We start from the raw sequence: 19,915 nt of genomic DNA on the forward strand, positions 1-19,915 counted from the left end.
CAGAGGGAGCAGGGTAAAGTTCCAACGTCAGAGGAGTGCTTCTTGAAGCAAGCACTCTTTCCATCACCCGGAAAGCAGGCTCACCCGAAGAGGAATGGGAGCCCGAAACAAAGTAGGACAACCTTGGAACCGGGGTCACACCCCGCTCCACCAGACCCACTCTCGGGGTTGGTGCCTCAAGCAAGATCAGGGTAGATGTTATCCCCAGATCCGAGGATGGAACCCATAAAACACTCGGAACCATGCTCAGGACCAAGGATTCTGCCCCCCAACCATGAGTGTGAGGAAGGGACGGTTCTAATGAAACCCAAACCCAAAGGGGTGGCCTCGAACCCTCAGAGAGAGAGTCACTGTTGGCATTGAGAAATGGGTTTCCACCAAGGACATCAGAGCAATGGGCTTTGGAATCGACAAATCCAAAGGAGGAGTATTCATGGGAGTCCTGGGAGCGATAGACCCAAACCCCAAAGGGGGGTGAGTCTTAGGAACATTTGTTATCCCTCTGGCTGTCAACAGCTGATCCAACAAGCGCACTACATCAAATTCGGAAAGACTCCTGGTGGACCTTGTGGACACTCCTGAAGGGAAATCGGGTTGGTCAAGAAAGGGGCTGTATGTCTGACCTAGGAATGTATCCAATTAAGGGGAGTATCGGGTCTGTGGTGTTTGAGCTAGTGGCACCATAGTCTCTAACCTGGAGACAGGTAGTACAGGAATTAGTGGCGCAGAAAAAGGACTCTGTGCCAAGGAGGCACTCGGAGTGGAAGTTATCAGTTCCAAAGGAATTGCGTGGGTCGAAACCGCTTTCGGTGTGGTATAAGGTGAAGTCAGTGCCGTAGCTGTTGTGGAAGGTAAGATCGGAGCCATAGCTGACATGGAAGGCAGGGTCGGTGCTGTAGAGGTTGGTGCCAAAGGTGGTGCAGACACTGAAAATTCTGTAATGCCTATGACTTCTGTCAAAGTGGCAACTGGGGCAGAGCTCGGAACAGAAGCAGTAGTCATAGTCACAGCTGATGAACCATTCCCATGCTCTGATGAAGATTTATGGGCCTTATGTTTGTGAGACTTGCCCTTATCACCAGCCGGTGAAGAGGGATCCGAATGGGGATGTTTCTTGTCCTTCACTGGCAGGGTTGAGACCTCCAACACAGAAAGTGCCTCTGAGAAAGGAGAAACTAAAAGGCCTTTCAAAATCAGTTTGTTTTTCCTTTTGTTCAGCGTCTGCTGACTAAAACTTAGACAAATCTGACAAGGAGGTTTAACAGAGAGGTACAGACAATAAACCCAGTCATCGTGCGAGTCGCTGTTAGGGAGTTTGCCATTGCAAGAGGTGGTGTTTAAACCCTGATGCCCCTTTTTTATCAGACATTTCCATACACACACAAAAAAAACACACACTACTAGTACCTAAAAAGAAAGACTGAAGAAAAAGAAAGAAGACACCAACGATGGTATCAAGTAATACCACAAGGGTAAGGAGAGGGTGTACCAATGATGGTATAAGAAATACCCAATGGGTAGAGCTAGTTAGATAAAATAAGGGTAAAAGAGTGAGATTAGGAAAAAAGAGTTCAAAAATACACAATTAGCAAAAAAAATAGAACACTTAGCTAGAGAGCTCGGTGAAACGCTGCTATATGGCTTCGTGACAAACGAGATCTGAGGTAACAGGGAGAAGGGTATAGTGGGTAGCAGCTTAGTTTGAGAGTTTTTGGTGTATGCAAGCTTGGTATTAGGCCGACACAGTTCCGAAGGCTTGGGACCGAACCCATCAGTGATGAATGGGAAGAAGATTAACAACATCAGATAAAAACTTTCTTAGATTAAAATTACATTTCATACACAGTTATAAAGTCCAATTAGAAATATTTCTTAAAATCAGTGTAGCACTGTTAAAGAGATGTGTAATTACTTTACTAAGAAAACTTACTTCCAAAAAAATTGTCTTATTATGTCACTATCAAACATAATTAACATCTCAATGAGAGTGTCATAAAACTTGTTCAAGTCATCACATACCAGTGGACTGCCTGATGATGATGAGACCTTACTGGCATGAGATGTACTTCGTATTACCTGAATTATTGAAAAAAAAATGCACCAGTAACTACAACAGTACAAATACACCAAGCTGTAATATTCACTGCAGTACAAAACCAATTATCAGAAGGTTCAAAGTATCATGCATTAATTGTGATATGTGTTCATGACATTTTCTACAGCCCTATTTTAATTTAGTGGGTTCAGCAGGTTAGATATTCATAAATAAAATCTGCTGTGCAACTTTGAGATTATGTTCAATGGCATTGCTTCAATCTCACGACAGCACTTTGGTTTACGCTCGAAATCACTCATACATTGTCAACATAAATAAATTTTCACTATAAAATGTGATCAACTTTAAGTGTTTCCACAATGGAAGCTCTTTAGACTAAATCAGGACTTTAGAGAAGCTATCATTTTCCATGAAGACTACAGTAATGTGAACTGCATCTCTGCTTGGTATTCCTGCACTAGGCATTTATAGCGACAGTGACATTAAAACCTACTTGAATCTCAGGATGTATTTTTACTACTTAGGCTTCAGTGGCATACCATAACTTTTGCAGCTTGTGTATGTATGTGTTTACTCTCCGCATAAACATAAAGCAAAATGAAGTCCACCTTGCAGAAAAAAGACAATGCCAAGGCATAAAGGGTGTGTGTATGATGAACCATGCATCAATCGGTGATTAATGTATCATAAGATATCCAAGAAGTATGAGAATTAACTAATTAAATCTGTACAAACAGAATCCTTTAACAAAGATACCTGTAGAAAAGAACCTTAACAGCTACTAAAAGAACCAACCTAACAAAAACAGATTTTCTGAATGGCATGTTTACAAAATAGTAAATATCAACACGTAAACATTTCATGTTTCAGTCAGCAGCTTGGTAAATGCCAGCAGCTACACAAAATATCTCTGAAATAGAAAGAGTAGCCATTGTAATAAAATGAAGAAGTCTTCCCATTCAGTATGATGCACATTACTGGACAGAGCTAGCAAGAATGACTTACAAGTAATGAACAAACACATGGGATCATAATAGACTACAATATAAATACTGGACCAGCTATTAAGATTGATAGATGCTGCTGCTGTTCTATGATCATATATGTGCCATTCAGCTTCTAGAATGATGAAAATGTATAGCATTCCTGGACACTGGAAATTATAAAAATACATCACAGATTGACTGAAGAACACTAAAGAGTCAGGAAAAACTTGAAGTTGGGGTGGGCATCCTTCTTTGAGTAACACAGAATATTGGTACTGCATTACATTTTACACACACATGCACGCGCACACACGATTTAAATCTTCAACAGAATATATAACTCTGACTTGAAGTATGACGGAAAACAAAGGGTTGGTAATGCTAAATAGAGCCTTTTTAAATAAAGGACTAACATCAAAAAGAGTTCCAGCACAGTAATACAATACAGCAGAAAATGCAGAACTACCAAATAAAATGGATAGTAATACAATCAGTACACAGTCACATTCTCTAATTACCATTAAAATACACCATTTAATAATCTACACAGTTGCATTCTCCAACTACCACTACAATATACCATTTAATGATGTGATAAAGCCATTATACCACTTCCGAGTAATCCCAAGTGCTGCACCTCATTTCTACTACTGACAGCAAACACTACAAGACAAAGGCCTGTATCAAATAACTCTACATAAACATTCAGAAAGAAATTGTGTCTAGATCTACGGATGTCATTATGCCAATCGCTGAATATAACATCCCCTTTGGAATATATCTGTCCAGACATGTGAAACAGCTGGAATGCCAACAGAGATAGCTTACTAAAAGATACAAGGCCTAAATGATATGTCCTACATGGAATGATTCAAAGCCCTGTCACTATATTCAGTATTCCACAGGCTGCTAAGAGATGAGCTGTGTCTGGCATGCAAAGCATTGTCCGAACCAATACTGATAGATACACTGCATATCACCAAGTCAAATGGCATCAGAAACTTAGAGCCTTAACTAGATGAGCATTTTTATATTAGATTATTTGCACCTTTAGAAATGTGTATATGGCTGTTATATTAATTACAATATGGTATATATGATGTATATTAGTTTTGTATGTACATACATTTTTTCTTCACTTTTTGTTTTAAAAGATTATATTTATTTAAGGGAATGTGAAGTGAAGTTTGTTGATGTTAGCGAGAATTTTAAATAATGCATTTGGGGGTGGAGTGAATAATTTATGTTTTACGTATTTTAGGTTGATGTTTTGATTGGTGAATTTTCATACAAAATGTGAATGAGGAAATGCGTTGGTATCTGATGAAGTTCACCTGGGTTTAGTGGACGAAAGCACTAATAAAGTTAAGTCTCTTTTACCAGATGGTTCCTGGTCCGTGTTCCTCAGTTTTTGTTATTTTTAAAAATGGCATTAGAAATACTTGGTCTACGGATCTAAAACTCTTCTAAAACATCAACAGAACAGTTTGCAGTAATGGGTATATTTTGCAGAGGAAACCACTGCTTAGGAAAAGACTCCCCATTCACAAAAAAAAATTCACAAAAAAAAAAAGTTAATTCCTGTCCACATTCAAGATTAGTTTGGAACTAAGCATGAGAAACAGAAAATTTACCCTTGGACTGCCCCTGTACTACTAATGGACAGAGGTATCTCCTAAATACTTTATCCCGTGCATTGTTCTCCTCAAATTATCTATGGTATGATCCCAGTTTTTCCCACTGGGTAATGCAGAATTAGCAACCTTGGAATGGGTAAGGCCACTCTATAACCAAATTGAATAGGTTAATTTGAGCACAATAATGGGGAACTGTCTAGCTTAAAATGGTCCTCAAAGGCAACTAGCCTACTATATACCTATGAAAGATGACTGGTTACCATGACTGCATACCTCCTTGAAGCTAAAATCAATATGTAGTCATAAATAAAAATGACAGCAGTCTTGGACATGCTGGCAACACATCAAAAGAATGGCAGAGTCAGTACTGCTCAAATGGAGCTTATAACTAAAAGTCATACAAGTGGGATGTCATATGAAACTACGCAGAGCACGCTTTATATCATAAGTTCATGGATTTGTAGGTAAATAGTAGGCAATCAGTCTGCTGACCTTTACAAACATAGTCAAAAATCCCAATTCAAATGTCCCCCATCCCCTGAGCCTCAAGAAGGGCAACACAGGATAGATCGGGGAGACTATCAGTCTACCCATCCAATTTTCTAGGTGTACCTTGAAGATTGTAAGGGTTCTACTCTGCTTGGCATGTAGAAGCTTGGGTATCTGAGGTACTATTTGTTGTGTAAAGGAACAGGAGGTGAAAGACATTTGGATCTTTCATTGCTCAAAAGGTTACATGCAACTCTCCAAGGAGGAGCCTATAAGAGTCTGGGTGCAGTGATAAGGCTGCCATTCTGTCTTAACATGTATTTTTGTGCCACTGATCATTTCAGTTGCATAACTCTATCTACCAATATGAGTGGTATGTTTAGACAAATCCAAGTCCAAATGGAAACGCACACACACACTCACGTAGTCTTTTTACCAATTCCTCCATATCAGTCAGCTTATAAACAATCTAAAATAATTAAAACAAAAACATGAGAAATAAAGTAAATTGAAACTAACACAATGAGTTGCATGGAGACTGAGGCCAAACACTATGGAAGTAATACCAAACCATATCTTATCAAAACCAAAACATAAGAGAAATCAATCACTATATTTTCCTCTAAAACAATATATGGAAATAAAAACAGAATAATAACATAAAAAGATTACTATTATTAAACACACTTTTCTGTGCTACTCTACCAGACCAATTAAATGATATACAGAACATTCCCATTACATACACAAAAGATGCATTACATACAAATAAAATATGAATTATTAACAAAGAAATAAAGGAATTACTTTAAATACAAACCAACATAGCCAAACACCATATAAACATTAGAAGAGTTTAAGTAAACAAAATCCACAAAAAATAAACACAAATGTAATTTTCTAAGCACAATGTATGTGAGCATTACAGGGAAATAAGAGAAAAGCATTACAATGTAATAATGGAACTTTCAGGGGTGTACATGGGCCTGATGTCATGAGTTTTGTGCCTCACAACACCCTTAGCAGTCTGTAAATGCTGTATAATGTCTCCATGTCAGACATTATTAATTATAAAATGGACTCGGGGAAAAAAATAACAATTCGTTTGGATAAATAGGTGAGCAAAATAGAGTCAACACCAATGGCCTACTGGGAAGAGTTACTATCTGTACATAAGTTACAACCACACATTTGCTGTTTCATTTCATTTTATAATTGCCAGTAGTTCAAAAATATAGTTAAAAATAGCATTTAGAATCCCTGTGTCAAAATCTCTATCTTCTAGTATGTGTGAATTCCACAGCAAGTGATTACACATTTTGTGCTTAGATTTCTATGATGAAAAAATTTTGAATTCTGCAGCAGCCTCAATGTCAAGGCACATTTCTGATACAAGAAAGTCACCCTGAGCCGTCTAAAAGCAGAAATACAGATGGGAAGAGAAAAAGACATTTCACTGACACAAGACGATTATGTTGAATCATTAAACAGTGGAGAAAAATATGGACAAGAGTAAAGTCAAAGACACTTCATGATCATTCAAGGGAAGAAAAAAGAAAAAAATATAATAGTCACGGACAGGAAATATTCAATGACAAAACAAAAATGACTCCACCCCCTTACTCAGGTGTTAATTTCTCCCTAAAGAAACAGCCTGCTGATCTGTTCACTAACCAGCAGTTCCCACTTTCAGATAGCTTCATATTACAGACCTTTCATTAGTACCATAAAGTGGTAGGGGTCCAGATTTGTCACTGTGTTTACTTTTTGTGTCCCTACTCTAAGGTTTGTACACAGTCTTTAGCCATTGAACTCTGCAACACTTCTGACACACTGTTCAGTCGATTTGCCTTCAAGCACTTTGTTGTTCATTTGATGAAAGTTAAAGGGAGAATACAGCTGTCCCAGTCAGTGATCATACCTTTCCAAGCAAAGACTCTGATTAGTCTATCACTTTAGGGGGTGATGACAGCTCTTATTTACCAATATGACTTGCTCAAATATACATTCTACATCAAACAGCAGTCAGAGGGTCCTGCTCTTTTGTGCCCTCAAAATGATGAGTACATCTTTTTCCATATGGACTTTCATTAGGGGTTTGACTCAAAAACAGAAGTTAACAGAATGACAAGGTACAGGGTCCATCACCAACTCTTCATCTACCAAGTCTATACCTTCTAGGAGTGGGATCCCACAGTCAAAAGGAACTCTAATCGTCACACACAACAAGGAGCATACAGGCATCTGCTCAGAAAAATAAGAGATATTTTCAGCTTTTGGGACTGTGTCACTTACAAAAACTGGTGGCAAACTGGTAGCAAAAACAGGAATAGACATCATGCCTATGATTATGCTACTTAACAAATCAGTACTTTGTGAGCCATGGAGGACAGATTATAACCTAATGTCAGTGTCCTGTCTGGCTAACTGTTGACAGTTGAATAAGGGTCCAAGACCTGGAACAACGGAGTTAGTTGAAAAACGGCTTTAATCACAAACCAGCCAAGCACACTTTAACGCTGTAATGTAAAACTGCGTTTTCGAATATCTTCATCAGAAACCAAAACGTATATCCTACGTCATACAAATACTCTCCTTTTATAACCAACATAATAAAACAATCAATCAATACAATAAAACAATTACTTTGTGTCATTGCCCACAGTAACTCATCTTGGGAAGACAGGTATTAATTACATTTTATCAAAAAATACTTATTTAAAAAACATTTTTTTAAAAAATGAATTTATAAATATTTAATACATATAAAATTATAATACATATAGAATTACTTTTAAATTAGAAAAATGAGTATTCCCAGAGCTATTGTAGATTTAAAACTTTTTTTAAGGAAACAAAATTTGTCCTTAATGTTTCAAGATACTAATTCCAAATCTTGTGACTCGTCTATTCTGAAGAAAAAAAGTACCATGAACCCGCTCCACTCCATCCTCAGCTTAAAAATCTAGAAAAGTTATTAGAAAAAGAGATCAGAAATACTATCAATGGGCACAGCATAGCTTCTAATCTAACCAAGAATGAAAATCAACTATTGAATTTCTTAAAAAACAAGACAATAAGAATTATGCAACCTAATAAAGGGGGTGGAACGGTACTCATGGATTCTATTTTATATGAGTCTAAGATGAAGGATTGTTTACTTGATACTTCCAAGTATTCCAGAGCCTCGATTAATGAGGTCAATATTGCCAAATCAAAAATCAGTCTTTTAATTAATGACTTGTTAGAAGGTTCTATAGACTTAGACGTATTCAATTTTTTGAACAATCAAAATCCTAGAGTTCCTTCAGTTTTTTGAATACCAAAAGTACACAAAGACTCTGATGACCCTCCATTACGTCTTATAGTCTCCTCTAAGGGGTTCCGCGACAACCCCTTTAGCTATGTTTATTGATGTGAAATTGAAGGACTTGGCTAATCAGGGTCACATGGTTCTAAAGGATTCATGGAACTTCTTGAGACAGGTTAAACCTAACCTCTATTCCTCAGAGATTATTTTTGTGACTCTTGATATTGTGGACCTGTTTGGTTCCATTCCACACGAAACTGGTCTTGTGTGGCTTGAGGATAGTATGAGAGAGAATGGTGGTCTTTCATCTGATGACTTTAGAACATGTCTTTTGTTAATGGAAGTTATCCTGAAAAATAACTATGTATTTCGAAGGTGAATTTTATAAACAAGAAAGAGGTGTAGCTATGGGGGCCAAATGTGCCCCCTCCAATGCTAATATAGTTTTGTCATGGTGGGAACACTTATTTGTTAATAATTGTGAATATGTTAAGTCTTGGATTTTTTATAAACGCTTCCTGGATGGCATTTGTATTTTTTGGATAGATTCCCAGGAAAGATTTTTCGAATTTTTAGCCTATCTCAGGAGCACAACTAATTTTCTGGACTTCACTTATAATTTAAACAAACATGAATACATCTACTTAGACATCAATGCATCTACTTAGATGTTTCTTTAACAATTCCTTTAAATCTAAAATTCATCGGAAAAAGACTTTTTTGAATTCCTATTTACATTTCACGAGCGGTCACCCCTTTTTTCAGAAAAAGAATCTTCTTAAGGGGCAACTGGTGAGGTCCAGTCGTATGACCTCTGATGATTTAGATTTTGTCAATGATGCTGGATTTATTATGGATTTGTTTAGAGAGAGGGGGTATGCAGAAAAGCTGGTTAGTGGGTTGTTTCAGGAGGTACTGGAGGGGAGAAAGGGTAGATTTGCACCAATCTTGGGTCTGGAAAAAGTTAGTCCTACAATCAACAAGAATGTCCTGAATTGTTGGGAAAAAGCATATTTTATGGATTATACTGGAGACTCAGATATTATCAAATAGACTATTACAAGAGAATGGGATAGGTTTAAACAGTTTACTGATTTGGAACACATATACAAGGAACCGTTAAAATTTACATACAGGAAAGATTTTAATTTCAAGAATTTGTTTGAATTTGGGGGTAGTTCGAATCACAAGACTAGAACAGGCAAGGTTGGAACATTTAAGTGTGGTTTCTGTTCGCAATGTCAGTACATTGCCAATAGTACCAGTATCCACCTTCCCAGTAGAGACAGGCAGATTGCTGGTAACACATATTCCAATTGTAACACCAATGGAGTTGTGTACATTGCTATTTGTCAACTCTGTCATTCCTTTTATGTGGGAAAGACAGAAAGGAAGTTAAAGTCTAGAATTTATGAACATCTTTATGAAATTAAAAAAATGCAATGGCAACAATGCATTATTTCGACATACACAGATTTGCCAACAGGCCTCCTTCCTCTTTTTTGTTTTAGAAGTGGTTCCCAAGGAGGCTAGGGGTGGTATGTGGGAAACTAAGCTGGAATATAGGGAACTCTATTGGAATATCATACTAGAGGCCAACATGAATCCTGGTCTCAAAGATATGGTTTCCCTCCTCCCTGTTCTTAAACTAAGGGCAGCAAAGTTATGACTTACAATTCCATCTTTGTCCATTAGATGGTGTCAAACATATGAGTTATTTTAACTCATTTTAATTCATATGGTACATTTATTTGTAATTGATTGTTGGTATTATTTAAAAGTAATTCTATATGTATTATAATTTTATATGTATTAAATATTTATAAATTCATTTTTTTAAAAAATGTTTTTTAAATAAGTATTTTTTGATAAAATGTAATTAATACCTGTCTTCCCAAGATGAGTTACTGTGGGCAATGACACAAAGTAATTGTTTAATTGTTTTATTGTATTGATTGATTGTTTTATTATGTTGGTTATAAAAGGAGAGTATTTGTATGACGTAGGATATACGTTTTGGTTTCTGATGAAGATATTCGAAAATGCAGTTTTGCATTACAGCGTTAAAGTGTGCTTGGCTGGTTTGTGATTAAAGCCGTTTTTCAACTAACTTCGTTGTTCCAGGTCTTGGACCCTTATTTGGCTTCTCTAGAGTGAATTTTGTTTGGTTGTTGGTTTTGTGTTTTTCGCTCTTCATCTCCCTTGTGGTCTATTGTTACGCTTGAGATGGCAGAGGCGCGAGGGGAACTGAGGAAAGCTATTGGTCAGCTCTCCTAGTTGGTGGAGCTGTTGACTCCTTTGTGCAATTCAGTTGTTTCCTCTGTTTCCAGCCGAGCGGGTTTGCCTGCAACTACTTGTACTCAGAATAACGGTCCTTCCACCAGTGTATCTAATCGGACTAATGGTGACGATCGTTTCAATGCCCTTTTGGGCTCAACAAACCGTGATTTGGACAATTTTCCTAACCTATTACGCTCCAATTCTTCTGGCGAGCGTGAAGCGCTAGACAGACACTCTGCAGTTCCTAAAGAACAACGAGCATCTAGGAATCAAGGTGACTTTTCTGTAAACATAATTTCTGTTGACTATACTGAATTTTTGGACAGACAATACAGTTTTAATTTCTCTGAAACTGTTCCCTCACATTCAACGACTATCACACCTACTTACAGGGAAAATCTTGCTTTACTATTTTTTTATATAGATAAATACAAGAGGTTATGTTGTGATTCTACCTTTTTGACTGAATGTTAAAGTAAAAATATAGTTCCTAAGGGTTTACGAGTTTGCAAATACCCAAATAGGGTAGAGGAGGGGTCGGTTTTTCAAAAAGAACTGATCCAGATTTTTGATAAATGTGGTCTGGATGTGGTGAGAGCTATTTTGGCAGAAAATGAAAGGGTTAGAACTTCCCTTCTAGACAAAATGAATACTATTAATACCAGGATTGTCAATGATTTGTTATTTACTGTTGAATCTGAGAAGGCTTCATACTATAACATTTTTTCACAAATAGACAAGGAATGTATTCACAATATGAAAAGAAAGGTGGGTAAATTGGAGAGGGACATCATGGGAATATCAGCAAGGGACAGCTTATCCTAAACCTAAGGCATACAATACCTATTGGTCAAATGTTAGTAGGAAGGATTTACACACAGTGGTTGAAGAGGGAAATTTAGAAAATTTGCAGGATGTTTTTACAAATAGCCATCAAGATATCCCTTTAGACTATCCACCCCTCCCACGGAGGTCAGACAAGATACACAATCAGAATCCAGTGTTTTACAATTATCACAATTACAGGACCAACAGGAGGACTTAACACCTTTACTATCCAGTAATAACATTACACAGTGGGGTAATATTTTTGCGTACAAAAATTACAAAATTTTTAATTATAGTAATCAGGATATTGATTTGGAGTATTTCAATTTACTCTCAAAAGGTTTTAAATTTATTCCTATTAGAAAAATGAGTATTCCCAGAGCCATTGTAGATTTAAAACGTTTTTTAAGGAAACAAAATTTGTCCTTAATGTTTCAAGATACTAATTCCAAATCTTGTGACCCGTCTATTCTGAAGAAAAAAAGTACCATGAACCCTCCACTCCATCCCCAGCTTAAAAATCTAGAAAAGTTATCAGAAAAAGAGATCAGAAATACTATCAATGGGCACAAAATAGCTTCTAATCTAACCAAGAATGAAAATCAACTATTGAATTTCTTAAAAAACAACAAGACAATAAGAATTATGCAACCTGATAAAGGGGGTGGAACGGTTCTCATGGATTCTATTTTATATGAGTCTAAAATGAAAGATTGTTTACTTGATACTTCCAAGTATTCCAGAGCCTCGACTAATGAGGTCAATATTGCCAAATCAAAAATCAGTCTTTTAATTAATGACTTGTTGTTAGAAGGTTCTATAGACTTGGACGTATTCAATTTTTTGAACAATCAAAATCCTAGAGTTCCTTCAGTTTTTGGAATACCAAAGGTACACAAAGACTCTGATGACCCTCCATTATGTCTTATAGTCTCCTCTGAGGGTTCCGCGACAACCCCTTTAGCTATGTTTATTGATGTGAAATTTAAGGATTTGGCTAATCAGGGTCACACAGTTCTAAAGGATTCATGGGACTTCTTGAGACAAGTTAAACCTAACCTCTATTCCTCAGAGATTATTTTTGTGACTCTTGATATTGTGGACCTGTTTGGTTCCATTCCACACGAAACTGGTCTTGTGTGGCTTGAGGATAGTATGAGAGAGAATGGTGGTCTTTCATCTGATGACTTTAGAACATGTCTTTTGTTAATGGAAGTTATCCTGAAAAATAACTATGTATTTCGAAGGTGAATTTTATAAACAAGAAAGAGGTGTAGCTATGGGGGCCAAATGTGCCCCCTCCTATGCTAATATAGTTTTGTCATGGTGGGAACACTTATTTGTTAATAATTGTGAATATGTTAAGTCTTGGAAGTTTTATAAACGCTTCCTGGATGACATTTGTATTTTTTGGATAGATTCCCAGGAAAGATTTTTCGAATTTTTAGCCTATCTCAGGAGCACAACTAATTTTCTGGACTTCACTTATAATTTAAACAAACATGAATGCATCTACTTAGATGTTTCTTTAACCAAGTCTAACAATTCCTTTAAATCTAAAATTCATCGGAAAAAGACTTTTTCGAATTCCTATTTACATTTCACGAGCGGTCACCCCTTTTTTCAGAAAAAGAATCTTCTTAAGGGGCAACTGGTGAGGTCCAGTTGTATGACCTCTAACGATTTAGATTTTGTCAGTGATGCTGGATTTATTATGGATTTGTTTAGAGGGAGGGGGTATCCAGAAAAGCTGGTTAGTGGGTTGTTTCAGGAGGTACTGGAGGGGAGAAAGGGTAGATTTGCACCAATCTTGGGTCTGGAAGAAGTTAGTCCTACAATCAACAAGAATGTCCTGAATTGTTGGGAAAAAGGATATGTTATGGATTATACTGGAGACTCTGATATTATCAAACAGATTATTACAAGAGAATGGAATAGGTTTAAACAGTTTACTGATTTGGAACACATATACAAGGAACCGTTAAAATTTACATATAGGAAAGATTTTAATTTCAAGAATTTGTTTGAATTTGGGGGTAGTTTGAATCACAAGACTAGAACAGGCAAGGTTGGAACATTTAAGTGTGGTTTCTGTTCGCAATGTCAGTACATTGCCAATAGTACCAGTATCCACCTTCCCAGTAGAGACAGGCAGATTGTTGGTAACACATATTCCAATTGTAACACCAATGGAGTTGTGTACATTGCTATTTGTCAACTCTGTCATTCCTTTTATGTGGGAAAGACAGAAAGGAAGTTAAAGTCTAGAATTTATGAACATCTTTATGAAATTAAAAAATGCAATGGCAACAATGCATTATTTCGACATACATAGATTTGCCAACAGGCCTCCTTCCTCTTTTTTTGTTTTAGAAGTGGTTCCCAAGGAGGCTAGGGGTGGTATGTGGAAAACTAAGCTGGAATATAGGGAACTCTATTGGCAGATCATACTAGAGGCCAACATGAATCCTGGTCTCAATGATATGGTTTCCCTCCTCTCTGTTCTTAAACTAAGGGCAGCGAAGTTATGACTTACAATTCCATCATTGTCCATTAGATGGTGTCAAACATATGAGTTATTTTTACTCATTTTAATTCATATGGTATATTTATTTGTAATTGATTGTTGGTATTATTTAAAAGTAATTTTATATGTATTATAATTTTATATGTATTAAATATTTATAAATTCATTTTTTAAAAAAATGTTTTTTAAATAAGTATTTTTTGATAAAATGTAATTAATACCTGCCTTCCCAAGATGAGTTACTGTGGGCAATGACACAAAGTAATTGTTTAATTGTTTTATTGTATTGATTGATTGTTTTATTATGTTGGTTATAAAAGGAGAGTATTTGTATGACGTAGGATATACGTTTTGGTTTCTGATGAAGCTATTCGAAAACGCAGTTTTGCATTACAGCGTTAAAGTGTGCTTGGCTGGTTTGTGATTAAAGCCGTTTTTCAACTAACTTCGTTGTTCCAGGTCTTGGAGCCTTATTTGGCTTCTCTAGAGCGAATTTTGTTTGGTTGTTGGTTTTGTGTTTTTCGCTCTTCATCTCCCTTGTGGTCTAACTGTTGACAGTTGCCAGTAAAATAGTTTTTTCTCTGGGAAGCATCCTCTTAACACCTCATTGTCTCTTATGACTTATCCACGTTCCTAAATGGGTAGAGTTATGGCCTCATGACTGGTAGAAGTGGCCCAAAGATAAGGAGTCAAAATGTTGTGTGTACAGGCCATCTGCTTTCCAATAACAAAGAACATTTTCTATAGACATGTATCTAGAAAGCTTAGAAAGTTTTGTTTTTATTTTTACACAGAAAAAGCAGCCAGGATTAGCAGTGGCCCCCTGACATGTTTGAATTATGTATGACAGCCTCACAAGTGCAATCACATGAGTGAATCCTCAAAAATTTGAAGAGCATTCAGAAGTACACATTCACAGAAAGAAAAAACATTTTCCATGGGGGGTAAGCCATCCTGCACCTCCAAAAGTTTGGGAGGCTACACCACCACACAACAGCTAATCTGCAGTGCAGTCACATCATCTCAATAAAAGAGGAAATCCCAAGTTACTGGCTATTCTTCTCACTAAGTGTTTTCACAACAAGCCTGGCTCCTTTACAAAAGCAATATATAGTAAACTATGCAAGCACATTATAAACCACATTTCTGAAAAAGGCTGTACAGTTTCTTCACAAACTATGTGACAAATGTAGTAATACCTGCATAGTGGCTATTTCTGACATAAAAAATAAATGTGAAAAAAAAAAAGAAACTGGACCATCTGGCTTTCAATATTCTAACTTCAAAATCACTAGAGCTAAATAGTTAAACTAACCTACACAGAACACTTCAGCCGTGACTGCAAATGCAGTATTCTCATTCAATTATGAAGCTGTGAGATCCTCTCAGCTTTATAAAGCAATGCTGGTACTGCAGTCCTGCACCACTGCCTGATGATGGTTGCACCCACTGACATCTTGTGCCTGGACAAGACACCCCCTTCACTTTGTCCTAGTTACAACCCTAGAAAGAGATACTCCAGAAAAACAGTATCCAAAATTGACTTCCTGCTATCTTATGATTGCTTACATTTTTTTCTTCTTGAGAGAAGATGCTTTTCAGTCAAAACAGGAGATACATGAAGTACATATCCACAAAAGCTAAAAGAACCAATGACAGAATACATGCTGACAATGTACACTAAATCAATTCATTAAAACAGATTCCAAAAACTAAATAAAGACACTGTGCAGTTGATGCTACAGTGTTTGGGAAAGGTACTTTTTAGTATACTGCTTCTAGGCTGGTTGTCTGCAAGCCACATTAAATATGTTACAGTATCCCTGAATGAGTGAAAGAATGAATGAATGATAATGGAACAACTGGTTCCACAATGGACAATTTGCAAGGCAGTCGGACATATCAGAGAGACAATATATATAGCTTATATTCCTGAACTGAAACCAATAAATATTTCATAATTGTTATACTGAAAATAAATGGCAAACAAATATATTTTATGCTCAATGTCAACACTCAAAACACCATGCAAAAAATAAGACTGTGTACTAAAAGTACAACTTGCGTTAGAAACTTACCAATGTTTGAGAATATCCATTGCTTTAATAATGAGTCTTGGGATTCTTGCCTTCAGAAGCTTAACAGGTGACCCAACTTCCACAGCTCACAATTTTTCTCTACTCAGAGGTCAGTGGTATAAAGAGATATCATCCGTTGTCATCTTTTGCTCTTTCTTGCCCTGTTTAAAGGAATCTAGCACTAGGGTGCCAATGCACAACCCACCAAAGAAGAACCAGTACACAGGAGAAATAAATCCCAGCCAGATGACTCATCAAAATAGCCTCTACTGGCTACTGCTAAACCCTGGTGTGGGGATATGCTTCTCTGATGTAAGGGGATGAGAGGGAAGGTGGTAAAATAAGATTTGGTTGCTCATTCAACTCATGTATACTTGGAGAAAAAAGGAGATGTGTAGAGGGAAATGGTACTGCAACAGCTGATATACTCAAACATCTGCAATTATGGTAAGTTCCAAACATAGCTGTACTAAGTTCATTGCAATATCCAATACTGCACTACTGACTTATGGGAGGACTCCCACATCTCACTGACCAGATGGTGGATGGTCTGGAAAGAGGCAAGGGACAACAAGTCTAGCATACTGGCCATGTTAAAGCCTACCCTGGTTTCAGAAGTACTGCTCAAGTCATAATTTTTTTTTAAAAGGTGTGTGAGAGGAAAAGTTGTTTCTAAGTGAAACAGTCTGCCAACCAGTCTCAGGACTGCAGGGGTACCGGCAGTGACATTAGAAGAACAGATATTAACATGGCATAGATCTATTTTACCATGAAAGCAGTAACAAAAGCAGATGCAACATGCTCTCCATTCTGACATACCGCTAACAGGCTTACTCCTCTTGTCCTTAATAAATTAAATAAGTAATTGGTCAAATTACCTGAATTAATTTATTCTGTCCATGTAAAATCTTAATGGCCTGCGCATATTTAGTGAGAGTATAACTCTTTCTCCCTTATTCATAGGCAATGTTATAAATATGTTGAGGTAAATAGCCTACTTCAGTGAACGCTATCACCACCTTAGATATAAAGGAAAGGGTGACTCTGTCACTATGAAAGATAGGAAAGATCTCTCTGCATAAAAGTGTTGCAGTTCCAATGTTCTTCTAGCAGATATAAATGCCACAAACAATGAAGATTTCCAAAACAGAGGTTTAAGGGAAATGGATGGAAGCAACCAACTCAAAACAAAAATGGCAAGGTGAGCTTTACCAAGACATAATTTAAGACTGTTAAAATTATTTCATTTTTGTGGTCTCAAATGCAATACTCCTTTTATCAACTGCTTCACTGGCAAATGGGAAAAGAGTGGTGGTTCCAGATGCAGACACCATGAGATAGCAGACGTGTATTAGCAGTGAGGTTTATGATGTACCTGTATTGTAGAGGTCTGAAAGATGTGTATGAACCAGTGACAACTCATCAGAACTCTGGTGTTGATCTCATTTAAGGTACTACAGGGAAAACTTTTTCCACTTCGGTTAGTATGACATTCTTGAATTAGGTTTTCAGATCTCTCTAAGATACACAGCACTTTCTCAGAAAAAAAAAATTGCCTAACAGAGATGAGAATGAAATATTCTACATTAGCCCTAGTTTACTTACATTGGGGAGGATTAGGGATATCTTATTCTGAGTTAACATATCCATATGCTGGGATAACAGGAACAACTCTGCCCAGAAGAAGGGAAAAATAATGTCTCACACTGAATGGAGCTGAGAGTAACATTTTGACCTGGTTTCCTCTACCGCCTGTAATATCCTGGAAATCAAGGGAATTGATAGGCAGGCTTATAGAAACAGATCTGCCCAGTTTATGAGGAAGGGACCTTTTTTGCAGTACTTCAACAGTTGTTTGGTTTAATGAGAAGCAAAAATGTATGCTTCTTGATTACAGACTTGTTTAGCATTCACTCCTTGGAATCCACTTTAGTTCTCCTTATCTAGTATGCGAACGCATTCTTTTGGGATAGGCCGCAAGTTGTCCTGAGGGTCAGATCTAATTTATGGGACCACACTTCAACTGCTATGATTTAGGCATGGTGCTATGATTTTTGACTCTGATATTGCCTTGGTCCTCCTAGACATACTGACTCTCTCCTGATTTTCGTCCTAAAGAGAGACCTGTTGAAGAGTGTATACATAATTAAGTAACTAAAATAAGCCTATGCAAAGATTAGTTATCATTAACTCTATAAGATCTACTATCAAAATAACCTTCTACTCCAAACAATAAGAACCTGAGCTACTTTTGAGCTCTGTGCTACGATTTATAAAGGCCACTGATATGAGTGTTAATGTTTAGAGTATGTCTTTGTGAGCACCCTTGCTTGAACTGCTAGTCTATATAGAAAGTATGAATGGGTTCCTCCCTGTTTTTTGATGCATCTAATCATTGTGGTGTAGTCTTTTAGTATGTGTAAGGTTCCCTGTTGCCAAAATGGGCTTGAATGCCTTGATGGCTAAAGTTAGTGCCAGTATCTACTTTGCCATCATCTCTTTTACACTGATGTGTCTCCTCCTGAATTCTTTGTCCCAAGTCCCAAGGACCCTTAGGTCTCTCATGTGGGCTTCCCAAGCTGGTGAGAGTCTGAGATTTCAGTTTTAGTTTGAAGGATACCACCAGATCAAGGCAAAATTTATTTATCCATATCAAGAATGCTCAATTCCAATACAGGGTAGGAAAGGAATACAGCACTGTGAGGACTGGGTGTGCTGGCACCACCTGTTTATGTACCATTGTAATTTTCTCCTCTGCTTCTTTGACAAGGGAACCATCAGAATGCAAAAGAACAGGCAGCCAAAGACCATGACAAATTCTCTTGCCAAGAATAACTTCTGCTTACGTGGTCCTGAAGTACTGGGACAGAAAGTCCACCTAGAAACAGCACCTTCAAGGGTGTACAGATGCAGCCAGTTCTTTGGCACTGAGAGATTAAGCTCTAAATATGGTGTAGGTGACCCTCATTCAGTTAGTGACTTGCTTGCCTATAGAAGCTGGCCAAGAAGGATGGAAGTGAGCAGGGTCTGTGGGCTTACAATAAGAGAAGGGAGGTGGTTCTGGCTCACCACACAGATGACAACTAGGGGCAGCACTAGGTGTTACACCCAGTGGAGTTTGAGCTTTCAAAGCTCATAAGTGGATTTGCACTCATAAGCCAAGGCAATGTCAGTATATGGAGCCATGTTTCCCCTTGGAAAAGAGCAGTAGCTCAGAAGAGGTCCATGAATTCCTGGCTGAATCCACCTGGAAAGAATAAACCATGTGGGTGCAGGTAAAGGAGGGAGGTCCAGAAGAGAGGTAAAAAGTATGACACTGGCAAATTAAGAGACAACTCCAAGGACCTGAATCAATTCAGACTAAATTCTACAGCCTTTAGTTTCTTCTGAGGATGTAGCCTAGATGAGGCAGTCATCCAGGTATAGCTATATCTGAATGTCCTTGGACCTGCAAAATGCAATCACTGGAACCAGGCACTTCGTATAGGCCTTGGATAGATAAGCCAAGGATAAGGATGTAAGCTGGTAGCGTAAACACCCTTCTTTAAACCAAATTGTCTGTCTATCCTGGTTAACCGAATGTGGAGATGTAGATCTTTTAAATCCAAGATGATCATGCAAACTTGTAGACCAAATAAAAGTCGAAGGCTCTGTAAGGTTGTCATTTTGAATTTTGGAAACTTCACAGTTTAATCTTGATAGATCAAAATGGGTCCAAAAGGGT

The 19,915-nt window shown here is 37.3% G+C and overlaps 1 protein-coding gene across 2 annotated transcripts in view; it reads right to left on the minus strand.

Moving 5' to 3' along the window:
* The window catches only part of USH1C (USH1 protein network component harmonin), a 3,114,702-nt gene that overhangs the window by 961,369 nt on the left and 2,133,418 nt on the right, over window positions 1-19,915 (minus strand). The window contains exon 20 of one of the 2 annotated variants that reach the window (XM_044082874.1): window positions 2,020-2,076. The exons of the other annotated variant lie outside the window; for it this stretch is intronic. Coding sequence (XP_043938809.1) covers window positions 2,020-2,076 — 57 coding nt within the window. The remainder of the gene's footprint in view (window positions 1-2,019; window positions 2,077-19,915) is intronic. 2 annotated transcript variants of the gene reach the window in all.

The sequence above is a fragment of the Protopterus annectens genome, chromosome 9.part0, assembly GCF_019279795.1.
Source record: "Protopterus annectens isolate FY-2018-M chromosome 9.part0, PAN1.0, whole genome shotgun sequence".
NCBI classification, from domain to species: Eukaryota; Metazoa; Chordata; order Ceratodontiformes; family Protopteridae; genus Protopterus; species Protopterus annectens.